Source organism: Aphelocoma coerulescens, chromosome 1 (assembly GCF_041296385.1).
Source record: "Aphelocoma coerulescens isolate FSJ_1873_10779 chromosome 1, UR_Acoe_1.0, whole genome shotgun sequence".
Taxonomy (NCBI): Eukaryota; Metazoa; Chordata; class Aves; order Passeriformes; family Corvidae; genus Aphelocoma; species Aphelocoma coerulescens.
The window spans coordinates 31,093,550-31,119,641 of NC_091013.1; the positions used below are offsets into that span (position 1 = coordinate 31,093,550).

Consider the following 26,092-nt stretch of genomic DNA (forward strand, 5'->3'; position numbering starts at 1 on the left):
AAGGTGTTATTTTCTTCCTTTCTGAGCAGTAACAGTGTGTTCCTTAATTCTCTTGACTACTGGAGAGTATAAACATGATTTCGCTTTTCTGGAAGATGACCAGTGATAACTGTTTTTATCAGGTTTTAATCTTAGAACACTGTTTAGATACATCTCTGTGTGACAGCAAGGTACTGCAGTAAATTATAATTGGTTTTTGTAGGTTTAGAGTTGACTTAATAGATCATTGGAAATGCCATTCTGACGGAAAACAACTTAGGTGCATTACTTATATCTCCATGTAACGATCTGTCATATGATTGCATGCCAGTCAAAGAAAAATAACTTCATTAGATAGCAATGCTTTTTTATTGTAATCCTCTTACTTGTGGATTTGGGTCTTAAAATACAGCATGGTAGATTTGTCCTGTGTACTCCTCTCCTGTTCTAAAGTAGTGTTGGCAGAAATTTCATACCTCTATTATTTTGGGAACTCTTTTCTGCAGCTTCTAGTTGAAACCGTTTAAGCACTTTGCATTGGAAAATGTGTAATTGGACTGTGGGTACACCAGAAGAACAGTGTGAAGGCTTTGATGAAGAACTACAAGCCAGCAGTGTAACATGGCTGTGAGAAAGCTACCACCTGATTCTGCATGCATCCAGGTAAGTATTTCCAGTAGTGGCCAATAAAAATGAGTACGGTGACCAAGGCTGTGGAGAGGCCTTGCCTTGACCCCATTTCCAGTTCTCATCAGCTGTGACTCTGGGGAGCTGGCAGAGTTGCAGAGCTGCTGGTGTTTGAGCAGAACGACCAGAACTTGTTCAGCCTGAGAAAGGAGAGGGGGGTATAATAGGTGTCTAAACCTGTACTGGGACAAATGAAGTAGTGGGAGAATCTCACATCCAGAGAAGGAGGCAAGCCAGAAGACAATGCAGTCACAAAGACAAACCAGTTGGAGTTGGCCAGGAGCCAGCTGAGGCTGGAAAATAGGAGGAGGTTTCTTACCCTGAGGCTGTGTGTTGTCATTTTGGTATATACAAAGAGAGCAAAATAATAACAGGCTGCTATGCCACTGCCTGTTCAAGCAGCAGAGGCCTTGACTTTGTAGACTTGTTTAGGCTGGAAAAGACCTCTAAGGTCATGGAGTCCAATCATTAAAGTAACACTGCCAGGTCATCACTAAACCATGTCTGTGAGTGCCAGAGCTACGCGGATTTTAAATACTTCCAGGGATGGTAACCCTACCACTTCCCTGGGCAGCCTGTTCCAGAGCTTGACAACCCTTTCAGTGAAGAATTTTTTTTCCTGTCACACCTTGAGGCCATTTTCTCTTGTTCTGTCACTTGTTACATGGGAGAAGAGACCAACGTCCTTTCAGGTAGTTGTAGAGAGCAAGATGGTCTCCCCTGACAACCCCAGCTCCCAGCTATCCTCCAGGTCACATCTCTTCTCTCAGTCCAGTGAGCTGTGGCTGCGAGGACAGCACAGCAGGGCTGGTGCTGGAATGCTGGGTGATCTGACTGGGAGGAGAAGGATCCACAGAGGCAAGTGGGGCCAATCTTGCACAGCCACATACATTCAGCTCAGTCTTGTATGCCATGACATGGGTTATATATCTGGGGAGATGTTGCCATCTCCTGTCTTCTTTTCTTCTTTAGCACTTCTTAATCACGTTTGGAGATGGTGAAAGAAATGTCAAATTTTGAAAGAAGCCAAGAGCACAGTGACAATTCCCTGACATTTTCTTTAGTGGAAAGTTTATGGTTCCTGTGGAAAGCTTATGGTGTTTCTCCTGTCCATGTTTGAGTTGATGTTTGATACGAACAGAAGTGACTTGGTAGAAAACTAGAGGGGAGGTAAAGAGTCTCATGGAGTAAACTCTTCATTTAAAGTCTTCGGGATCCGTGGCCTCTTTCCCTCCCTAATCCAAGGGAGAGGTTAGACAGCATGCTGCAACCAGACTCCAAATCCAGAAATCCCATCTCTAACTGGCCAGAGTGACTTGACTGTCAGCATGGCACAGTGCACAGAGATGTCATTGCTCAGAAGGACCTCTGCAAGGCATCACTGCTGCAGGCTCTGCTGATCCCATTCAAACAGGTATCTCCTCTGGAAAATGAATCATGAATCTTCAGTCCACCTCCTCTTTCCTGTCCCTGAAGAGGGGAGCTGCCGTTGTCAGACGTGAAGCTATTGCTGAGGGAATATCATATCAAATAAGCTTTATTGATGACTGAGCCCTACAAACAAAACTTTTGCTATGAGGCAAAGTACTGAAGGTATTTGTAACGCGTTTCGAAAAGGTGAAAAGTTCCTGTAGGAGACAGAGCAGAACTAAAATATTTATGGCTTTATTATCAGCAGATACCTTTAAAAGAGAATTGTCACCTCTGGGTTCAATCATGCAGAGTGAACTTAGCATGTAGGTTGCCAGTGCTTAGAGATAACACAGAGTACATGGAATACTGTCAAGAGCTTGTTTTGATGCATTATTTTAATTTTTCCCTGGCACACAAATCATATGGGGTGTGTTTGCAATCTGGAGCAACCTAATGCTCCAGACTGCAAGCAGTATTTTGATTTGCCATCTGAAACTTTAACATGTATTTGAGGGCTTTCCTTATAAAGTATTATTCTGAAACACACTAAGGCTGCTAGGCATTTCACTTGAGCTAAAGGTACAGAAAGATCTAGTGGAGTCTCTGCTCCACCTGAGAGGGCAGCGTCAGGGAACCTGGACTTCCATGCAGTTACCTGAGTTTTCCTTTGTTTAACATCTGTTACTTGAGATGAGTTCTGCAAGGGCAGATCACCCCATCTTCAACTTGGAGGAGCTTACAAGCAGTTTAGGGTATTTGGCTGAGGTATTACTTTACAGGCTGTAGTGCTGATACTGCCAGGTGGAATTAGGTTTCTTTATAAATGCTTTCTTTATAAACCTCTGATTACTTCTAATTTTGCTGGCTGTATCTAAGAGCTAAAATGGTTATGTGATTTCTGAGAATTACCCTTAAGTAAAGTTACTTAGGTTGTATTGTGCCCTTGATGGAAAAAGAAATCTTGTTGTGCTACACTGGTCTCCAGCAAGGGATGAAGGATTTAAAACTCAGTGAGAAGGTAAAGTCACTTTGGTGTTTGAAATTCCCTTTGCTGTCCGTGGGATAGAACCACTGGGAAAATGACAAACTTTTGAAGGATACAGGCCACACAACCTGGGGGAAGTCCTAGAGCTTGGTGGCTAAATTCTTTATAAAGGTTATGTCCTGTCCTGCACATGGTGAAGAGGGCTCTTCCATCAATCACTGCTCCTCACTGCTGTGAGCATACTGATGCCTCAGTCTAGCATACTGCTAGGCCCACTGGGGATTGGAGAGGCAAGGATAATTCAGGGGAATTCAGCATATAGGCTTGAAAAAGGAGACTGAACACGTAGGGAAGCTTTTGGGAGGAAAGGATAATAGTAGTGAAATCCAACAAGGTGGGAGGTGGAGTAGAAGCAAGGGGCTGGCTGTGCAAGAAGACTTGCAATATAAGAACATGTGAAGTATGCTGAGGCTGATGGGACTTAACTTTGCTTTTTCCTTTTTTTTTTTTTTTTTTTTGGCTGATGTCTAGAAATTTACATTCGGGAATTGCTAAGTTTGCAACAGTTGGTACAAAAGGCTGGGAAATGCCAATACTAGGGACTTCCCCCATACCCTTCTTGCCCACACTTGTTAGTGTAGAAATTATTCTCATGACATTGCCATATGCTATCTTTTCCACAGGATTCATGTCTCATTTGTTGTACTGGAGAAATGGGGCTCCTGGCTTGAGCAGATCTTGAAGATGATTAAAATGCCTGTGGTTCTGCTTTCTTACCTCTTGCAGAAAATAGAAGGTGGGTACTGTGAGAGGGGAGAACTGCAGAAAGAAAAAAAATATAATCTTACAACCTGAAAGCAGTGGCCACAAAAGTTTTGCATAATGCCAATTACGTCACCAAACCATGAGTCTCACAAGTCCTGTCACTGGTTACAGGTTCCTCATTCTTTAGCTGAAAACCTTCAGCTATGACTTGATCAAGCCCTGTTTGTTCACAGCTGCAACTGAAGTCAGAAAGTCTGGAGCCTGAATAGGACATTTGGGTTTAAGTACCTCAGCTGACACTCCAAAATGGATTCGTATTTTTTCTTTAGGCTTCTGTACAGTAGCTCTCCGCTTATAAACCCAGGTTGCTCCATCTCACAGGCATTTTGAGAAAGTAATTACTGGCTAGAAAAAGAAAAGATGGGGAGTTTCTCAGTCTTGCTCTGGGCAGTGTCATATAAACATGTCCTGAAGGACAAAACTAAGCAGAGAAAAGCTGCTCAGCCATGGAGGAGAACCAGGCACAACACACAGATGTGAGGTGACAGGGAGCCAGGACTATCAAGCCCATTTCCCCAGAGACCAGGGCTGCCAGTACTAATGCTGGCTATGAAATCATAGACTGTTCAGAGCATGCCTTGGTAGAAATTATGAGTAGGGGTCAGCAGCATTCCTGTGAAATAAAGCTCTTACTGACCATTCCTTTGATGCTGTGGTTCAAATGTCTTGTTCATGGGCATGAGATCTGGGCTCCTCAGATGAATGTGAGCACCAAATGTGTTCTGCTGAATAGAAACCCCTCAAGTGTTGACATAGCACCCCATTTAGTGATCCTATCTGCTGCTAGACTTTTTTGTCCATCTGATTTACATTACTTTCTTCAATCCCTTGGCATGCAAGCAAGACCCCTTGTTGAATTCCTTGCATTCCAAATCCCCTCTCTGAGACACAAAGTTAGCTTGGCTGTATTCTTGACCTCCTTACCTTGTTTTGCACCAGCACCTTCGAACCCAGGCAATGTGATCTTCTGCTCACACGCTGTTTTCCAAGTAACATAGACTGGGTGTGACGTGCTGGGCAGAACACAAACAGCAATTTCACTTGTTGGGGAGTTCCTCTGGCTTGACAGCTCACGCTGTTGACTCACTGGGAGGCTTTTAACCTGTAGCACTACTGCTATGGGACCCAGTTTTACCAGAGGACAGTCCCTCTGGCACACCTGAATGGCTCTGTGCATGTACTGTGCCTTTCAAAGATACACAGTAAGTGTTTGATGGCTGCTACGCATTGCCTTGATTGAAGCCTGACACCCACATAGTAACTGGGATGTTCAGTGTATGGTGGGAAGGGAAACCACTGTTAGCAATCCTTCTACAGCTGCAGAAGCCATAAGGTATTTGTGTGAAGGTAATGAAATGTGCACGGAGAAAATCCTTGTAAGTGGGTAATGATTAGCTTACATCATTATTGCTTATTTGGTCTGTCATGGGGGTTTTTAGTTGTTTTATGGCTTGGGAGGAGGCCAGGGTCAGACTTTAGAAACAAAGAGAGTATTTTTTGTTAATTAAGAAAAATTATGCTTGAGTTCTAAATTCAATCAGAATACCCTTAAGCTGCCCTGCTGTGAATGCTTCTACGCAGATCTTCTGGCACCAAGTCAAGCATTGTCACCACTCCTGTGCCTACTATTTGGTATTTAAGCATGTACGTGGAGATTTCTGGTGAAGACAGGGCAATATTAATGCTGCTGTGCAAGCCCTGAGTGAAACTTCATCCAAACATGGGCAAACAACTCCAAGAGAGACTTTTGAACCAGAATGAGTGCAGAGAAGCTTGGAAAAAGTTGTGTTAGGGATCTCTGGCCTAGACTGATTCATAGGTTGCAGAGAGAATTTGTAGTCATCTTTTCTGACTTTCTGTATTACATTTACACAGCCATTAAACTGTACTCCTCAATTGACTGTTTTGACTACAGGTGCATGTTTAGGAAATGGGAAGAGGAAGGAATCTGACCTGAATTTACAAAGGTTCATTAATGTAGAAGTCAGCACAGCTCTTGGTAAAAAGTCTTAGTTTTAATTACCTTCACAGGTGATTACTGTTAATTTCTCTATTTTTCGTTTTGCCTCTGATTCGCGAGTCCTTTTACTCAGAGTTTGCATTAAAAGGCAGAAGACACAGAGTTGTTCTTCTGATTGATGTTTATTATTTCTTATCTACAGCACAGCTGCACGGAGTGTGCCTCCTAAGTTAACAAGGTGAAGATGGCCCCGAGTTCTAACTTCCAAGGCCATTTAAAGTCCACACTATCCAATTATGGAATGCCAACTAATTTATTTTTACTTATAATCCAGTAACTAATTATTCATGGTCCCCACTGCGGATTTTTTGAACCAATACCACAACACCTAGATTTGTGAAGAAGAAGGAGGAAGGAAGAAGAACTAATCCACACCCAAAATCCTCCATCTTGTTACTAAATCCCATAAACCTAATTTTTCTACATCTCTACATATTCCACCTAGTGATATAACTTAAATTACACAGCAACAACCTCAGTGCTATCATATAAAAAGTGAAGCCTTTCCCAAGCCCTCAGGTCAAATGCAGTGTGCTTTTGAAGATCATTGCCTGTCAGCACTGAAAGACTGAAATTCTCTGAACCCAGGATTCCAACAATTACCTTCCATTATCATCACAGTTAAATATTTATTATTAATTTCTACTCTAAATTTTCTTCAAGCTTCATATGTTCAGACTTGGGATGCTTCAGTTTGCTACAGCCAGGAGATTCGATGTGATGTCTGTTCTGGCACAGATGCCAGTGGAGGATCCTGCACTTTACCAGAACAATCATTAGAGGTGGGAAGAACTGGGACTGACTTGTAGCAGTGGTATTCTCATAGTATTCTCATGTATGTCACCACTCCCAAAACCCTCATGGAATAAGGCTCTGTTCCTGGCATGCACTGCAGAAGAACTGTTAGCTTTTCAACTTCTTTAACTTGTATGTCAGTCCCATGATACATGAGATCAAGAGAAATTTGCTTTAAGAATCAAATCAAGCTGACAGAGCCAGGAATTAACAAGAGAGGCATTTGGAGCTCGTTTCCTCATGGTGTAAATCTAAACCCCTGGCATGGTATCCAGAAGACATTTAATTTTGTAGCTGTATAGCAGCAGTCTGTATCTTTCCGCAAATCACCGTCATCTTTTCACACTTAACAGCGCTGTTTGTTCTCTTTGACCTGACAAACCAGAGATTAGAGGATTAGGTTTCCAGACACTGTTTTTTCCTTAGTGACCAATTTGAATTTCAAGCTTAAGTGAGCCAGTTGACTGCCTAGTGAGATATGGCACACCTTGGAACTAATAAGCCTTGACTATAGTAATTCATCAGTGACACCTGCCTGTATTACTTTACCTGGTTAGCTGGCACTGCTTCTGTGGAATGTGAAATGTGCTGACTTTATTGAGGGATTGGGCAGGCTGCCCCACTTAGGAAACTAAAGACGTTGAAAGAGACCATCTAAATAAGGTTTACAGAGGACCTAAGCCAGTCTGGAGAGAAGATACTGCTAGAAGAGATCAGAGTAGTGTGTAGTCTGCTGATTACTGGTTTAATAAAACCAGGAAACAGATCTGTGTATGTATGCAGGGAGAATTAAGGCAGATTGTGCAGACTATGTACTGGGCACAGGTTGCTTGAGAATAAGATGGAAGAAGATTTATTCATGTAATAATCAGTAAATTAATGGTCAGCTTTAGCGGTCAGCTGTGGCCATCCAATAATAGTACTTTATAAGGTTGACCATTTAACATAAACCTCCCTATAGCTCTTAAAAGTAAGTACCATATATTTCTGTGACTGAGAAACTACAAGTTTTTTATTTATGTTGTATGGATAGAAGAATGCGCTTTATGTGTAAGCTTCACACACATTTGGCTCTGCATGATTCTGCTTGCTATTCAGAGTACATTTCACTGGAAACCGTAACAGCTTTCAGAGAGCTCATTCTAAATATCTTGATGGAAGACATTCTTAATGTCTCCTTACTCATTCTAATCATAGCTGCATTTATTAAAAAGTATTTTGAATGAAAATGGCTACAAACTCCCTACATCTATTTTTGTACTCTTTCCATGTACAAAAGATTTGCTTGTGTGCTAGCAAACACACTGCAATTGCAATTAATCACAGAAGTATTTTTCCCTTCTTGTCTTATTTCTTTCCAAATAATTAGTTTTAACTGGGGAGATGGTGATTATTACACAGGCACTCACTTTCCAGTGTTCTTCTTTAGCTCCCAGACAGCGATTCACAAAATATCCGTTTGTTTGTGATGGAGCCAATACCTACATGGTGCTCGTGTGGTTCTTTTGATAGACAGGATTGTGTTCAGATATTTCATGAAAGGGGCTGATCTAATACTTTGAAATTTTACTGTTGGCTTCCTTAGATCTGGATCAGTCTTAAAACTAATCAGTTCTTAGCTGGATAACACCCAATGAATCTGGATGGTGAATAAAGCAGCATAAAGGATCTCTTTGTTGCAACTGAGCCAACCTACATGCACATAACCTTATTTTCAGCTGCCAGCTCCCTTAAGTGATGTTGTTTTCTTCAGCAATTAATGATGAATCCTGTAGACATTGGTCAAAAAAAATCAAACAAAGCAAGCCTTTTATCTTTTCCTCCTCTACTTTTTCCATCTTTCTGGTCCTGTAGCTGAGTCCAGTCCTTTTTGTTCAAAATGCTCTCCACTTCGAATCTCGCTCATTTCTTCAAGGGTAAAAGACATTTGAGAAGACATCCCAGTTTTTTGAAAGAGCATGTTGTGTTTTCATCTTGTTTCATGGGTTTCATGGGTGTTTCATCCTTCCATGGCACTGCTGCTGTAGAAGTTTAAAACTTCTTGCCTTCTTCAGCCTCTCCTTCCCTAGAGACTGAAGCCTCTCACCTCCTTCCTTCTCTTACCCTTTCTTCATGCTTCCCCTCAGCTTCTTACCAGCCTATGTGGTAAACATCACTTCTTGCAGCTGTCACACAACATAGCGCTGCCCTTACTGCCTGCCGCCCCTCACCTCCAAATGCCATTATCAATGTGCTACTCTAGGTCATTCCAGTATTTTTTTATGTCCTACCCAATGTGTTTTGCAGTTATATCCTGTCCTGTGTGGAAGCCTTGTGACCATTGCCTCCTGATTCCCTTTCTTTCAGATCTTAAGGCAGAAGGGTACTGTCCCTAAGAGCTTCCCTCTCTGATGCTCCTCCGAGCGATGTCAGCCCCAAACACAGCTTCAGGTATTAGCTTTGTTCTGCCCACAGCTGACTCCCCACAATCAGGATGCATGCTCCTTGGTGGGTACCTAGCCCTTGGCTAGCCCACTTGGTCACAATCATCATCCTTGTACTTTTTTTTTACCGGATCTGTAACCTTGGTTTCCTATGGTTAGACCCTAATGTTCTGGTTTTGTCTCAATATTTTTATTCCTGCCTGCCGTGCGTTTTCCAAACAAGATCTCATGTCTCTTCACACTCCTGTATTATTTTCCTGGTCTTGGCCACACTGTTCCTGTATGACTGAGTAGCCTGCTCTCCCTCTCTGGCCTCTTTTCTGGTGATGCTCATTTATTAGTCAATTGTTCAAATCTCCTTCCCTTCCTGTTTGTTACTCTCTTATTTCTCCCTCAGGTTATCTTACTGCCTCACTTCTTCCTGAGCAGGAAACCCCCTCAGACTCCTCCATAGCTTTGTTCAGCTCTGCTTGCCTGGCCTTTTGGCTTCTGAAACAATCTGCTCTGCTATGGTGACCCCAAATCAGCTTTTAATCAAAATTCAAGAAACCACTGTACTCTTTTTCCAATCCTTGTCTCTCCCCCCAAGAAAACAAACAAACACAGAAAAAGACAAACACTCACTGCTTAGGAGGTGGGAACTTGCCTTGTCCCGTCTGCCCTTGGCTAGCAAAAAACAGACATATTATTGTTTTGCTCTCTCCAAATTTTATCATTCAACCTGCCTATGCATTTTGTAGACTGCCAGACTCCCAGTACCAGGGATGTCATTGGGAAGTTTCTAGTGCTTGAGCTGATGAGAGTAATGTGGCTCAAGGTGATGGGTCCTCTGTGAGGAACACTTCACCAGGAATCACTGATAGCTGCAGCAGGGACTTCCAGAGCATTCTTTGAGTGGGGACATGAAGACAGCAATGTTTCCAGGGGAAACAAGGCATGGTACTGCTCCCCACCTGTAAGAACGTGATACCTCCTCTGCCTTAATGCTGTCAGCTCTTTGCAATGTTTTTTCTCATCTGACCCACATTTAATTTTGCTAGTGTAATGTCTGGGAGTTTTCATGAAAGCATGTCATAGGCTGACTCACAGTAAAGAAGCAATCAAAACAGGGCAAGAAAATTTCTTTCAGGCAAAACAGTATCTCATGCATGTACCTAAATGACGTTATTTGCCTTTTTCATACTAGATTGCCACCCATCAAGAATTTCAAGGTTGGGAAAGAAATTCATGCTTGAGGTCCAGCTCTCCCTTCAGTGAATCCCAGGCAGCACTCCCTAAATGAAAGCCCCACACCACTGTTAATAAGGGTAGTACCTGGGCCTCAGGACACAGAGCATGGGAAGCTGTGACCACAGGTAGGATGCTCAAACACACCACCAGGATGTCTTCCAAGATCCTAGAAAACTCATTCCAGAGCACAGTCTCAGAGAAGACTTGCTGGCATGTGGTGTCACACCAACACTGTAAAACTATAAAACTTCATTGCTTATGAAATGGATTATAAGTGCTTCATTTCAATGGATACTTTTCTCACTAGCAGTAGTAGACAAAGAACAAGAAGAAAAAATGCCATGTGAAAAGAGAGATGTAAGATTGTATGTACTCAAAAGTCAAGTGTGACATGGATGAGAGAAAACATCTGAGAACATAACGGTGTCCTAGCAGGACTGGAAAAGAAGCTTAAGAAAAGCTTCTCCCCAGCCACATTTTTCTCCCTTGAGAAAAACTTCTCCCCAGCCACATTTCCAAGGCAGACCATCTCCTTGAAGAATGTTTGTGCAGGGCTGCAGAAATGGAAGAGGCCCCCAGATGCCAATAGATGTCTCTTGTTCCCATGGAGATGCCACCTGCGGTGCCTACCATCTGGCTGGATGACCCCCCTTGTGGATAGCTGGCACCAGAAGGGATTTGGGATACCATGAACTGCAACATGCTATCATGCTTTTTAAAATTAGCTCAGTGCCAGATGCCAGAAGAGTCCCTTGCCAGGGTGTGTGTCATCCCACTGAACTTCAGGACGCCCTGGTGCGACATGAGGTGGGGCGACTGTGCTTTCCACCCTGCACGGTGCATGCACCTGGCTGTTGGCTTTCAGCCTGGGCCTGGTGCTGCTGCACTTCAGCATCTGCAGCAGCCCTGAGGAGTGCAAGGTGTGCTTTGCTAAGCCACAGCTCAAACAAGGATTGCAAACAAGTGTAACTTCACCCAATTTCACCATGGATTTTTTTGCAGATTCCTCCCTGCCTTGGTGGCCAAACTGACCCCGGGTATCCAAATTTGGATGGAGATCAGTCATCATGAGGACATCCTGCTTCAGCCCTGTGCCTGACAAAAGCCCTGGTGGTGCCAGCAACAGAGAGAAACACAGGTCTTGATATTTCTTCAGGTATGTGAACGGCACAATGGAAAATATTTGTGTATTATTCTGAAAATCCAAGCTGATGCTTACTGAACAATACCCAAAAATTGCCTGATTCTATGCTGGGAGGAAGCAAAGGAACTGGGACTGGGCTGTCTTTAGTTTGTTTTACTTAAGCATGAACAATTCCACCTCATTAGATTACAGTGTATAACGTGAACTAATACATAAATTGAAAAAGTTAGTACACTTTCATTCTATAAAGACTGATTGTTATCATAGCTAGGGAAGGGGATTTTCTTAGCAGTGCTTATCTCAGAAGCTATTGGAAGGGAATCCGGTAGTACACTTTAATTGGCTACTTTTGCATCATAAGATGTGTTAATGATTTGTTGGACAATAATTAAGCTGTTTAATCTTCCCATCGGCCTATGCAGGATGTAGTTATGAATAATATCTTTTGTACACAACACGTGTGACTCTGAAAAGATGAGATCCATCTCCTTCTTTGGGATGTTGCAAAGAAACATGAGAATCTTCAGAAACAGTCCTAGCTCCTGCAATTCACAGCAGCTGGATTAATGTATTACACATCTTCTGAGAAAACAAAAGATCTTTGTTATGTTTAACATCAGTAGATTTTATCTAGCACCTTTTTCATCACTGGCACTACCCTGCTACTTTCTTATAAAAATACTTCTGAAAAAAAGGCTTTTTTGCAAAACAAAATTGATACTATTGCTGTTTCAGTTGGGGCAAATTCATTAAGCCGGCAAAAACTTCAGTAGTAATAATTATACAGTAACCTTTTCTTTTGAAAGCTGGAAAACTTGTAATAAATGAGTCAGTGATTAGGGAAGGAGAAAAGCAGCTGAGTGCTGGCTGGAAGGACTGCATTCAGCACTCAGCTGTGCCAAAGTGTAAGGCATTTACATCATGCCTTGGGGGGTGGTGGCCCAAACACAGACTGAAGTCTCAGCACTTCTGTCCAGTTGCAGCTCAACCAAAGGAAGATGCACTTTTGAAATAATCCACATATATGAAAAACCATATTCTGAAATTTCATCCACTAAATCCAGTGCCCCAAGTTAGTGGCCACTCTGGACTTACCTCAATTTCCCAGCTCTCAAAGGGTGAACTATTATTCCTTTTGACTCATGCTCTTGTTGAAAATATAAATGTGTCCATATTTGTGAATATTCCAGTGCTGTACCCTGAATTTTACAGAAAAAACACACAAGGAAATTTATAATTCTGCTACCGCAGCAAAGTATGACTAATACAAATTAAAAGGTGCAAGGGGACTGCACAGTGACCAGGGAGAACATTACAGTTTGGATGCCCATTAATTTGGTATCTTCCTTCCTGTGACTAAACCAAGACAGGCATGCATCCTGTGGAGAAAATACTATGTCTTTAATTAAAATCATATCAGGTTAATGCACGAAGGAGATATTAAATCAGCATACACAGACTTAATTATGCTGTACCCTAATTTTTGTGTCTTTGACTTTACAACTTCTGTAATGTTTTAGCATGGTACCTTTATGGGTGCCTGTGCACTGATTATATCCTAATTAACTTATTCTGAAACAATAAAAGACAGATTTCCTCCAACAAAAAAATCATCAAAACAAACTGGAGTTTAATACTTCAAACTACCTTGGAACAGAAAAGTGTCAGAGGAATTAAAAATGCCCTCCAAATACGTAAATGCTGTCACTTCAAAGTTACTTCATCTTCTCCTTTCCCCTTCAAGCTCCAAGTAAATTCTACCCTGGGGAAAACCCTGTGGAAGCTGGGCCTCAGGAAGAAGTTGAAAATTAGGCTACGAACTTAAAGGAAACCTCATGACGACTTTGAAGTGTAACCATGACTCATTGGAGTAAGCACCTGTAATTCTCCCCTTGGGAAGTGGATGGACTTCTACACGTTGCTTGAGAGTGTGTGATGAGGCCACTCCCAAGGGGAAGCATAGTATTAACAGGAAAATAATACTGCTAACGGGGAGAACCTCTAACAGCCTTCCATGGAGTAGCCAATTTTGGGTGATGGGGCATTTTTTAAAATTATGAAGCCAGAAGCAGTTTTGCCATGGTTAGTGAGTACAAGAGGTGGTTCTTTATCTCCTGTGGTAGGCAACATTTCAATCCTGTGCAGTAGCTACAGCTTTTCTTCAAAGAAAAATTATAAATCAACTTGGTGTTTCTGTCAGCCTTCAGATCCTTTACAGAAAATCCATTCTGTTTTGTGGCTGTTGCAATCAGTTGCTTGTAGTTTGTCCAGCAAGAAGCCATAAACCACATGACCATGTCATGGGGCACCTGTTCCACTGGACTTTCTTGGCAGGAGTCTGCCATGTCACATTTGCTGTGGTAGGCATACTACTGATAATACCAGTAAGAAGCATGAGCTTCTTATGTATACATTTTTAATAACTTTACTTTTCTTTCTTTGCCCTGGTTCTTGCTGTTTCTTAGTCTACCACTCTTTCCTGAAAATTAATACTTGAAGGTGGCTCAAATGGTAAGTCCACATTCTCATTGTCCATCCAAGATCTGCAGCTCAGTCAACTCTTACCAATTTTGCAAAAGGCAGCTGTATTAAAGTGGCTTTGTTGCTCAGATAAGGAAACAGCAAATACAAGTGCAGCCAGATGTACAAATGAACCATCTTCTGGAGCAAGAAGACTTAGGAAAGAACACAGCTCCCAGAATAGGCATCAGGGAGAAGAGTGATGCAGGTGTGCTCAGACACAGGTGGAAAGCAATTCTGCTCTTGGGAAGCAGGGAAAAGATGGCACACTGTGCCAATTTGAACAGCAGTGAGGTGATTTTGTTCACTTGGAAATAGATGTCTTGGAAAAAACTAGAGGCTGCGTGCCAAGAGGCTATTGATCACGTTGCTAAATAAAGTAGTAGCCTCACTTCATGGCAGGTTCTTCTAGAAGTGCCTGCTAAACATTGATGAGGAAAGGACTGGAGCCAGCCCAGCACACCAGCCTGGCACGACACATGCACGGCAGCAAATGGAGGGGCTGACAGGCCATGTTCAATACCAGCCCCTGAGCCAGTGCCTCCCAAATCACCCATCAGAAAGGATGGATGGAGCTGAAGAGCCATCACACAGCAATCCAAAGACACACAGGGAAAAGTGGTGTGACAGGAAGGACTTGCCTGCAGTCTCCTTCCACAGGAAAGCAAGGAGGGCAGCTGGAGAGTTCCCAGCCAAGGAGCCTAATTGCCAGATGAGTGGGATGGGGGCGGTCAGCAAAAATGCTGCTGCTCCTTGTTGGAGTCATAGGAACAAGAGAATAATGCTGTGGGGTGGCTCAAGAATGAGTCTGCATTTTCATCATCTGTCCAAGATTCTGTGGCTTGCCCTTGATACCACAAAATAGAACTAGCCACAATGTTTCTGTCCCCTATGCTATGAATAATGTCCCTAAGTGACTTAGATAAAATGGCAACGGGATTCACTCCAGCTTAATTCCAAGTGAACAGGTCAAGAAAGGGAATGACGAAATACTAGCAGGATGCCAAGGTCACCTTCTGGATAGAAACCTTGAGCCAAGGAGGATGGTACAATTGTTGGAGGAGTGAACATTGCTCAAAGAATCAACTATTAGAAGCACAAACAGTGCAAAATGGGTAAGTCATGGAGGAACTTACTGCAAACATCTTACTGTTCTGAAAACCAACAATACTTCTATAGCCATCATCCACCTGCTTCTTTATTGATCTAGACATCCCCGAGTCAGTCTTGCTACAGTTTCTAATCTATGATGCCAGGTAAGAGGAGGGTTTCACAGAGATGTTGGAGGGGCTCGGATGGCTGGCGCTATCTTGATACTCAAGAGGTGTCCTTTATCTGTCATGAATGGCTTTGAGGATCTGAGAAACAAAGGTCCTGCTCCTTGCTCTTAGCTGGTGTCCTTTGGTCATGCTTACTCCACAATGAATACTGATGCTTACTTAAGCCTGACTATGCAGTACATTACATAAACCATACACATTTAAAGAAAGTTAATACCATACTATTTAGAATATCAATACACTTTCATAGTATAAAGATTATTTGGTACAATAGTTAATGAATGAGATTTTCCTGATGTGGGCTGAGGCCATTAGTTGGGGGCCAGAGGCCTAGCAGGAGAGAGGCAAAGCCAAAAATCCCCTCTGCTGTCCAGCTGCAGCCCAAAAAGCAGCTGGACATGGGTATCTCCCCATTGGATTGACAGGCTTTCCGCTTCTCAGAGCGGTTTGTTTACAGCTGTGTCTAAAATAAACGTTGCCTAATTTTTTTTTCCGCTCCTGTTATTCCTGTGGAGCAAGTTGGATTCCTCTCTGACTCACGCATGATTAACTAACTTCCAGCTGCATTATCTTTATTGTTGCAGCCGATGCACAAGCCAGCGCTCAGCACGACTCGTGGATCCCAAGCTGTGCTGGCGAGGCTGCCACTTACAGAAAAGGATTTTTTTTTTCTAACAGTTGTGCGGTTTGGGAAATTTTATTATTTTTTATTTGTGTATGAATGTACTTATTTATTTATTTAAGAGACAGCAAGTACCTGCTTTCTCGGGGACCGGAGAAATAAAAAGAAACAACCGATAACACTCCCTGACCCACCCCGTGCGGTGCTGCTGGCGGGGACGCCGTGCCCGGTGGCCGGGCGGCGCCGAGGGGGGTCCCGGCGCACGGCGGGACGGGAGGCGATGGGACAGGAGGGTCCGGCAGTCCCGGCGAGGAAGCGGTTAAGGCCGGGCACCAGGAAACGGGAAGGAAGGGGCTGAGCTCAGCAGGAGCCGCACGGCGGAAGCCCCCCTAGCCCCGCTCCCGTTCCCGCTGGGAGCCGCCGCCGGACCGGGCGCACGTGCGGGAACGGCGCCGCGGGGGCACGTGCGGGGCGGGCACGTGCGGCACCGGCACCTGGCAGCGGCGGCCGGCCGGGCGCGGGGCGGAGGCAGGGCAACGGAGCTCCCGCCGCGCCAGCGCTGCTCCCGGGGAGGCGGGGTCGCGTGCCGGCCTCGGGTGGTTTTACCCAACCGCTCGCCCCTTACATAAGCCGGGAGCCGGTCCGCCCCCCATTCCCACCGCCGTTCCCCCTTCCCCCTCCCGGGAGCCGCCCCCCTGCTGCAGAGATGTGACACGCCCCCTCTCCATCCCTCCCTCCCTCCCTCCCTCCCTTCCGTCGCCGTCCCCTCCCAGGAAGAAGCCGGAGTCGGCAGCGCCGCGGGCCCAGCATGGAGTAGGGCGGCCCGGGGCCGGCGGCGCCGCGCGGGCATGGAGCTGGGCCCGGGGCCCTGCGCGCTGCCGGCCGGGGCCGGGGCCAGGCCGGCGGCGGCGGCGGGGGGGCCCTGCACCGAGATGCTGCAGGTGGCGGAGGAGGCCTTCCGCGGCGGCAACTTCGAGCTGGCGGCCGAGATCTACGGCTCGGAGCTGGCGGGGCTGCCGCAGCCGGAGCGGGGCCTGTGCCTCCGCCGCGCCGACGCGCTGGCCAGGGCCGGCCGCATGGCCGAGGCGCTGGACGCCTACGGCGCGGCGGCACGGCTGGCGCGGCTGCGGCCCGAGGAGCTGCGGGAGCTGGCGGAGAGCGTCGCCCTCAGCATCCGCGACAAGGAGCTGCGCCTCCCGCCCTGGGGGAGCGGCGCGGCCGGCGGCGGCGGGGCGGAGGGCGAGGGGCTGGGCGATCCGGCGTGCTGCCGCCCGCCCGAGCTCTTCGCCTGCCCGCTGTGCCGGCGACTGCTGTGCGAGCCGGTGACCCTGCACTGCGGGCACACCCACTGCCGCCGCTGCGCCGAACCTGGCGACTGCGGCCGCTGCCACCGCCCGCGCCGCCCCGCCGAGCCGACCCCTGCCGCCGCCGCCCCGCCGGCAGCCGGCCGCCCGCGGGTCAACGTGGTGCTGGGCAACCTGCTGCACAAGTGGTTCGGCGCCGAGAGCCGGGCGCGGCGGCTCCGCGCCGAGGGCGACGCGCTGCGGGAGCGCCAGGAGCTGCCGGCCGCCCTGGAGAAGTACAACCAGGCCCTAGAGATGGGTGAGTGGCGCCGGCGGGGAGAAGGAGGAGGAGGAGGGAGCGCAGCGCGGGGAGCGCTGCTCGCCAGCACCGGGCTGGCCCCCGCAGCCGGGCGGGGAGGGGGTTTGCGGTGAATGGTGGTAGAGGGCACCTGGGGGAGGTTACGAGCGGGAATCCTGCCAGCGGGTCTCCTCTCGCCCGCCCCCCGCTCCAGTGAATGGCTATTTTTGTTCCACTGGTATTTCTGTCCTTGCTCTGAAGGTGCCTGGCGTTTAGCTGCTCGCTGCCGATGACTCATTATGCAGTATTTCTAGAAAACCCGCTTTCCTATTTATGGGGAAGCCATCATTTAGTGTAGGATACGCCGTAGTGGTCGTGTTGAGCCCCGCCGCGGCTTCGTGGAAAAAATGAGTATGTGAATCATTCAGCTACGTGCAGCTGCACTTTCAGCAAGATAAAAGCTTTGAAAACACCTAATGAGATATCAGTAGGTGTAAAGGCTCAGAAAATTTCCTTTATCTTACAGTGTGCAAAATACTTCAGATTAATTTGCGTTTAGCCTTGGAGAGATGGTCCGCCCGTGTTTTCAGTGTAGGCTCTTTGTTGGTACGCAGGATTTCTGTGTGCAGGGTGTTCTCTGAAGAGCTTGGCTTTAAATAAAAATGCCTGCCTTCCTCCTCTGCCAAACCGGTGGCAGCCTTAGTTTATCAAAACCAGCTTGTTTTCAGGCTCTGCTCCGAGTAGTAGGTGGATCCTGCTCGCTCGGTTGTAGCCTTGTAGTAGTGGATGTGTGCGTGCGTGCGCCCGGCTTGTTTGCCCTGCGAGCGGTGGGGGTGGTACAACACCGTGAATGTCGGAGAGGCGTGGAGCTGGGGAGAGCCGGGATCTCGGCAAATCCCCCGGGATCTGCTGCTCCTCCGGTCTCAGCGTGATGGATGTCCGGTTTAGTCGAGGAGGAAGCGGAGCGAAAGCCTTCGTCGTTTTAACACTGACGAAATCCTGCGGGTAAATGTCTTTGAAAGACAAGTGTAGGGAAAACTGTGCCGCTCCTCTCTGAATGAGCTCCTTCCCTGCATTGAGTAAAATTGCTTTCCTTAATCCTGATTGTTACACGCAGGCATAAATGGCTCTGTTTTTGTTTGGTTTTTTTTTTAAATTTTTTTTGCTGTGGCGAGAAACAGTTTTACTGTTATGCCAGTCTGTGATTCACTTTCATTTTTTGCCACAGTTTCATGGTAGGCATTGGAGATAGAAGAGTTTGGGATGGGATAGCATAGCATACTATCTCCTCACAGCTGATGCTGGCTGCAGAAACCATTTCTTCTACTTTTCCAGCTAGATGTGACAAATTTTCAGTCCTAGCTGAGTGTCCCTATAAAACTATTACATGGTTTAGCTGAAGTAATCCCTATTAAAGTAGGGCAGGATGGAACCCAAGAAGGAAGGTGAAGCAGAGGGAGGGGAGAGGCTTAATGTAGGTCACTGGTAGATACGGTGAGTTTTCAGTAGTGAAGCCTCCTAATATTTTGGGTTCAGGGTCCTACTGCTGGGTAAAATAGCATCTCATTGATGAAATTATGTTTGAAGGGTTTTTTAGAGAACTGTTTCTCACTGTTGTCTCTGCTTCTTGCTGTGTCTGCATGGGGGTGAAAGGAGAGGGAAGACTGCAGTGTGCTGCTGGTGTTCTCATACAGCACGTCTCCTTCCCCTTCCTGTCCCTGGAGTACAATCTCCAGCTATGGCTGCTGTGCATCAGGGTCTCAAGATAACTCTTTTGCAGTGTCCTTATTTCTGTCTTTAGTGATTTCCCAAGCAGCCTGGGAATGTGTTCAGAAAGTCTTCACTCTGTCAGTGGCAGTAAATTTTTTCTTTTCAATAAAATTGTAATTGGAAATAATAACAGGTATCTTGCTAGCTTTTGAAAACCAAAAGCTATAGGCTTATGTGTTGCAACTTCCCTAGACATGTGGGGAAGAATCCTGTAGTGGATCTGAATTCCTGCTGATGAAGGGCAGCCCATGACCCCAGCCCGTCATCTTCTTTGATGTTTTCTGCATGCCAGTGCTGTTTCTCACAAATTGAACCGCTGTGTAGGAGTCTCATGTTCTTAAATTCTCGCCACATGTTTATCAGGTACTGCTTTTCAGCATGCTGGATTTGCCTTCTTGTTTTCCAGCCAAGTATCTTGGTAAATAAAGAAAAAAAAAAGAAAACCCCATGGCTCTTTTCTAACTGTTCAGTACTTAAATGTTAGCATATGGGTGACTTAAATGCACAGGGCAGCCCTAAGAGTTGCACCATGTGCCTGAGAGCATTGTCCAAATATTTCCTGAGCTCTGTCAAGCTCGTGGCTATGACCATTTCCCTGGGGAGCCTGTTCCAATGCCCAGCGACCCTCTGGGTGAAAAATCTTTTCCTAAAATCCAACCTAACCCCCCCCCCCAGACTCAGCTTCATGCTGTTTCCTCAGGTCCTATCCCTGGTGCTGAGAAAAGAGATCAGTACCTAGCCCTCTGCTTCCCCTTTTGAGGAAGGTGTAGACTGCGGTGAGGTGTCCCCTCCGTTTCCTCTATTCCAGGCTGAACACACTTCTAATGTGTGAGAAAATAACTCTTTTTTACAACCTGCAAATGCTTGTGTATTGCTATTGAGTGTAAAGGGCCTGGGTATCGTTAAAATTTCTTTTTAGCGACTGAATCCACATGAACACATTGATTATACAATTGTGGTATAAAGTTAGGTAAAATTTCAGGTTTCTTGGCAGTACACGCACTTCAGTGGGATTTTTTTACTGGTGTTTTTTGTGGAATACTTTCCTACTCCATTTGTAACAACTAGCCGTTTGTGATGCAATATTAAAGCAAGTTTTCCTATCACTTTGCTCATTCTGATTGTGACCTTCTCTCTTCTGATTCACACTTTAGTTCTCAAGGTGCTTCAACTCTTGAATTACATTCCTGGTGCAATCTGAAATGTCTGTATTTCAGGCCTGGGAAGAGGTCAACATGCCTTCAAGTTGTCAACTTTTTCTAGTTGAACTAGTTAGTCTTACAAATCCATACTCTTAGCATGGACGTTCATCTTTTGTCCTTAACAATGACATCTACAACAGCACTGCTGTTCCCATGTTCACTCTCACAGTCTGCTATGGATTCAGGTGTGGTTGAGTAGGGGTTTTTGTTCTTAAGAAAATCAGCTTTGCTATTTGATCCTTCCAGTCTTCTTGAGATGCGACCTCTTCTGTTTTATACAAAGTCACTGCCTTTTTTTTTTGCTGCTATAGACATTGGAATAGATCCTCCATTATTGTAAGGTATCTAATTACCACAGCTTCAAAGCAAGCACATGTCAGGCTGCTTGAAAGAAAGCATTTGTTTCCAGATGGATCACTTTTTGTGCCAAGCTTTATGGTGTTCAGCCATCGTAATATCAAGTATTGTCCAAATGTTGCTCTCATGGCTATTACCCCAGCTTTCTGAATTTCATTTGTGTGGAAGTCAGAGGTGGGATTCCTCTCTGACATCCCTTCTCTTCTAACTAGTCTTTTGACTGTATGAACTCCTAAGTTAATTAAACTGAAATATATTATATATGTGTGCAGGATTGCTTTGTTTGTCAGCTTGTTTTCTTTTGGGGTTGTTTTCTTTTGTTTGTTTGGGTTTGGGCCTTTTTGTGTGGTATGTGCTTTCTGCACCCTTTTTTCTTTCACCTGCTGCTCTCTCTGATGGAGATACTCTCTGGAGGGAGTGTGCTTGGGAGGAGTACAGTCTTTTCCTTATATCCAGGCATACAAACTCCTTAAGCTGTGTGCCTGAAGTTAATGTAAGCTCAATTTCAGTGACAAATTATTGTATTTTAAGGATGTGCTTTTGGGAGTGTGTTCTGGTTTTGGGTTTTTTTATTTCTCCAAAGCAGTTCTCAGTTACAGAGGCAACAGGTGTCTGTTACTTCATTGGGAAGATTGCGAATAGAGCTTTGCTCAAGTACATCTCTAAAAGAGATGAAGCTATCCTCAGAGTGAGGGTACATTCATAAGCCAACATGCATGCAGAGTGTGAGAAGTTTGGGGTGGTCTTGGGTCATGCCTTAAGCCAGAATTTCTCTGTGCCCTTCTTTGTATTGAGACAGCCTGTTAGCATCCTGTGCCTTTCCTGTAAATAAGTCTGAAGACATCTGCTCAGGGATACAAAGCCCAGGGGTGTAGTTCTGTGGCTCCTGTTGCTGCTGGTTTGTAGCAGTTCTGGTTCCTGGGCTGTGTCAGCAGTTGCAGGTCTTGGGTGGTCTCTCAAGCCTGCCCACAGGGCTGTGGCTCTGCTGGGAAGGGCTGTGACCCTGTTGTGCCTACCTGACCCTAATCTCGAATGAGCTTCTTTGGGTGTGGAGGGGTGACCCTGCCCTGGCTCCTGAGGTGTGATGGAGCAGTTTCTTGTTTGCTTGCTGTGTGCTGTACAGTTGGGTCCCAGAAGGGTGGCACACATCCTATTTGGACACTGGCGTTCCAGGACACCCTGTTTCTGTGTGAGACATGTTGGCTTCAGTGTGTAATTACCCACTGCTGCAAAGTTTATCAGGCCTGAGAAGATCATTGATTCTGGAGAGCTGTAAGAGCTCAGCAAACACTCGAAGAGGTTTTGTTTACTTCTAGTGTGATGGGCTGTTTCTGAGCAGAAATATGATTGTCCTGGGCCAGGGGGGGATAGCTGATGCATGCAGCTGCTCACATTGCCCAGGATTTTAGTACCACCCCTCCATTTCAGAATGAGCCCGTTGGAGATAAAGCTCAACTCTATCACAGAGTTTTGAAAACACAGTGAAAGATAGAGGACTTTGGAAGAAAAGGCTCCTTTGCACATACATCTATGTGGATCTTTTTTTCAAGTGGATAAAGGATGGTGTAGGAAAGGCCAAGGAGAGGAAGTGAGTTTGTACCAAGCCCAAAGTAGCATCAGAGGTAGCAGTGCTGCCAGGCAAGCAGGGGAGATGCTGCTGTATAGGCACTGGGGATGCTCCATCTCCCGGGGTGGAGAGCTGCTCACTGACCTCTGGCCCATGGGGTAGTGGATGTGGTGTTGCTAGAAACAAAATGCAGGAGCTTTCCTGAGCTTTGATGGAAAGAGGAAAATCTGCTTCTCTTGGACAGATGTTGGAGAACCCTCCCCCCTCATCCCAGTGCATGATCACCATAAATTGGTCTGATCCAAAAGAAAGCTTATTGTGGCTGCTCAACACTAATTACTTTTGTGGTCAAGCAATTAATGGAAATTTATCTGATGCTTTCCACATTCTCTCGTTGTAAGAATTGAATTAAGGGGGTGGGGCAGGCCAGGAGGCAGTAGAAAAGAGACTAAAGGGAAGCTACAGACCTTCAATGCAAGTTGATTCAAGAACAGTTGCTGTAGATTTTCCTGCCAGGTAAATGACAGGTTGTGGGGTTGCACTGTTGCACTCCTTCCTGAAGAGCATGGCATAGGTAAAACTTCCAGCCAAACATTCTTGGAGTTAAACTGAGTGCCTACAGCTATGAGATAGGTATGGGCAAGTGTTCTGCCATGCCCCAGAAATAATTTGTGTAGCGATTGGAAAAAACATGGACCCTTTTCTAAGTCAACAGAATCTCTTTATTGAGCACACAGGAGTATTTATAGGATTCTTGTTGTAGAATCAAAGCTATGCAGCCAGTAAGTAAGAGACTAACCAATCATACAAAGAAATGGCAGAGCCCATGTTTCTTGCTCCTTTATCTCGGACACTCTCACACATCCCACAGAGCCTCCATGGCCTTAATTGAAACTTAATTGAAACATTCTCACATAGGTATTTATGGCTGCAGATGATCTTTGGTATGCACTTTCTCATGGGAAAAAGGTTCTTGTCAAGGTTGACCAGGAGCAGCCACTTCTACAACTTGCTTGAGCATTTTCCTTCCATGCCTATGTCTGAGTTGTTTCAGATAAGGGAGAAAGGATGATCAGAATTTCTTGGTGGACTTGGTGGAACAGCCTTCAGGTGCTTTCCTACTGCAGCCCTGACTGGTGATAGATTCCTCTGTTAGTCCTGGGTCAGGGTCAGAAGAAGCAAAGAAGAGTCCCTGTCTGTAAAGGGAAGCTACTGAACTCTCTTTAGAGAGCTGTGCTTAAATTTTTATGGAGGTGGCTGATGCCATCGTATGCATTTTATTAATTCTGCTGTTTTGTAAAGTTGTGCCTTCGTTAATGGTGCACTTGCACCAAAGTCTCATTCAAAGGATACTGCTAGAGAGTGTCTACATGGACTTGTATGTGAATTATATGTATTAGAACACTTTAATGGGCTCTTCTTTTGTACACCATTTCTAGGAGGCTGCTATTAAAAGATAAGATCGTTTGTCTTTTCCTGATATGGTAAAAAGGATGTTGGCCAAATCTTCCTTCCTCACAGGGTCTTGAGTACACTTTCCTGTTTGCGATGGTGAAGAAGTAAGTCTTTGATGTTGTACCAGCCATTTAGCAAAAACAACAGAAAAGCCATGGTAGACAGCTGTCATGACTCCTGCAACAGCAACTGGTTCAGTCATTTTAATAATTTATCAGAAGAATATTTAATTTTGTAACTCCTAAAGGAAGGTGACTTTAAAAGAAGAATGAGAGGTAGTGTTTCTGAAATTACCTGCTACAAAAAATAGTAGTTGCTTGCTGCTTAGAGGAGTTGTGCTAAAAAAGGAACTTTCCCATCCGTCTTTAAAATCATGTCTTGGAATCCTCTTAAAGTGTGTCTCCAAAACCTCTTTATGCTGTTCTACACAGACAGAAGAATGTGTAAAAGTAGGAGTCAAGGTTACCTGGAGACTGTTGCAGTCATCCTAGCATTATTTTTAAACTTGAAATATTTTGCAGAGTTCTGCCCCTCAGTGCCTCCCTCACCCCACCCCGCTCCCCCCTGTTTTACTGTGAACTAGTGCTTGAAAAATAGTAGTAGATACTTCATATATGTCACCACTGGAAACATGTCAAGTTGTTTGGAGTGGAAGCTCATGTTACTCTTGGTTTGTACAGAGCTTGTGGTTGAGTGCTCAGGTCCTGTAGCTGGATCTCTGGAAGTTCTTTTCTTCTTGCAGAGGGTCTGCTGAAGGAGAGTCTGCTTCTTGCCAAGCTGCAAGACCAGAGCCAAGGTGATCAGGACACTTATTCCTCACTGGTGAAGGGAAGGAGGCATCATGCTGTACAGTAGACAGTCTTGCTGTGGGTTTTGGTTTTTTGTGTTGTTTTTATTTAAAGTAATTAACATTTCTCATGTAACTTACCCTATCTTAAATGGAACAGAATTGTATTTTCCCCTTCCCCTTCATGTGTGTAACCCAGATGTAATTTCCTATAAATAATTGAACTACTTCAGCAATCCTCGAGAATGAACTATATGTACTTATCAAAGTTTGAAGAATTTTTGAAGTCTCTTCAAACAGCATACTCTTCTTTCTTTCTTTGATAAAGCATAACAGAATGTCTTTTGCTTTTGAGAGAAGACATTTATAGAACTGACTCGTGCTTCCTTTTCTTAAAATTAGTAGGATATTGCAGTACGCTTTTCTTTTTGCAAATATATTAAGTGATCACTCTGTTTGAGGACAGAAGGGATGAGGTAGTAACTGAGAAGCAAGAGGGTCCTTTTTGCAAAAGTCAGAAATTCTGAAACAAGCTTTAACTGGAAAAAGAGCTTAAAAAGACCTGAAGGGTAACTTGTAGAAATGTAGCTTATGTACTAATCATGTCAAAGAAGGCAACTAGGTTGTCACTGGTAAAGTAGTTTTATGATAGAATATCTGGCTGTAAATTTATCTTGTTAAACTGTGATCGTGGGAGACCTACTTGGCTGGCCCTTCCTGTCTGCGAATTACAGTGGTGTCTTTGGAGTCTCCTTGCAGTCACAGGTTCTTGTGCACCTAGCATAGGTCCCTGTTTCTTTGGGCGGGTCAGAACTTTTCCTTGGGTGCTTTGGACATCTGGCAGGGGGTTGACCCCTTGAGGTTCTTGGTTCTGATTTTGAATCTTGTTTGTTATATCATATTTTGGTCTGTAGATGTCTTGGTTTGTGGCAGTCTCTGTACCTGCTGTGTGAGAGGATAATTCCATTCTGACTGAGGCTTGGTAGGAAACCTTTCCCAGCCTTGAACTAAGTCCTGGGTGAATTAGTAAGCATTGAAAAATGAGTCATATTTGTGTACTTACTGCTTTTATTATACTAGTGCCAAGAAGCCATAGATGGACTTGAGGTACATCACGTGAAGCAGCCCAAATGTCCAAAGGGTAGAATGGGAACTGAAAATACTGGGAGGGAGTGTTGTTTCATGCTATATTACCTGGTAAGAGTAGCAGACATCTAGCAGAGTGTTGAAAGATTGGGATTTGCATAGGAGGGAGCAATGGTCTAATATATTACACTTAACTCTGTGCTGGGACATTTTGAATTTGGGACTTTGCTGCTGCAATTCATGACTTATGGGTTTGGGAAGAAGGTTATCATTGGCTTTGGAGTTGTGGGCATGCAGACTAAATGTACATTAATGTAATTGGTCTGGCGTGCTTCTGCCTCATGAGGCCAAAGGTACAGCACAA

The 26,092-nt window shown here is 45.0% G+C and overlaps 1 protein-coding gene across 2 annotated transcripts in view; it reads left to right on the forward strand.

Annotated features, from left to right (window-relative positions):
* Positions 1-16,745: 16,745 nt before the first annotated feature.
* The window catches only part of LONRF2 (LON peptidase N-terminal domain and ring finger 2), a 35,620-nt gene continuing 26,273 nt past the window's right edge, over positions 16,746-26,092 (forward strand). Inside the window, exon 1 of one of the 2 annotated variants that reach the window (XR_011148648.1) lies at positions 16,746-17,525. Coding sequence is in view for 1 of the 2 variants with exons in the window: in XM_069005843.1 (XP_068861944.1) it covers positions 16,772-17,525 (754 nt within the window). In the remaining variant the exon portion in view is untranslated. The remainder of the gene's footprint in view (positions 17,526-26,092) is intronic. The other variant, XM_069005843.1, reaches the window with a different exon arrangement.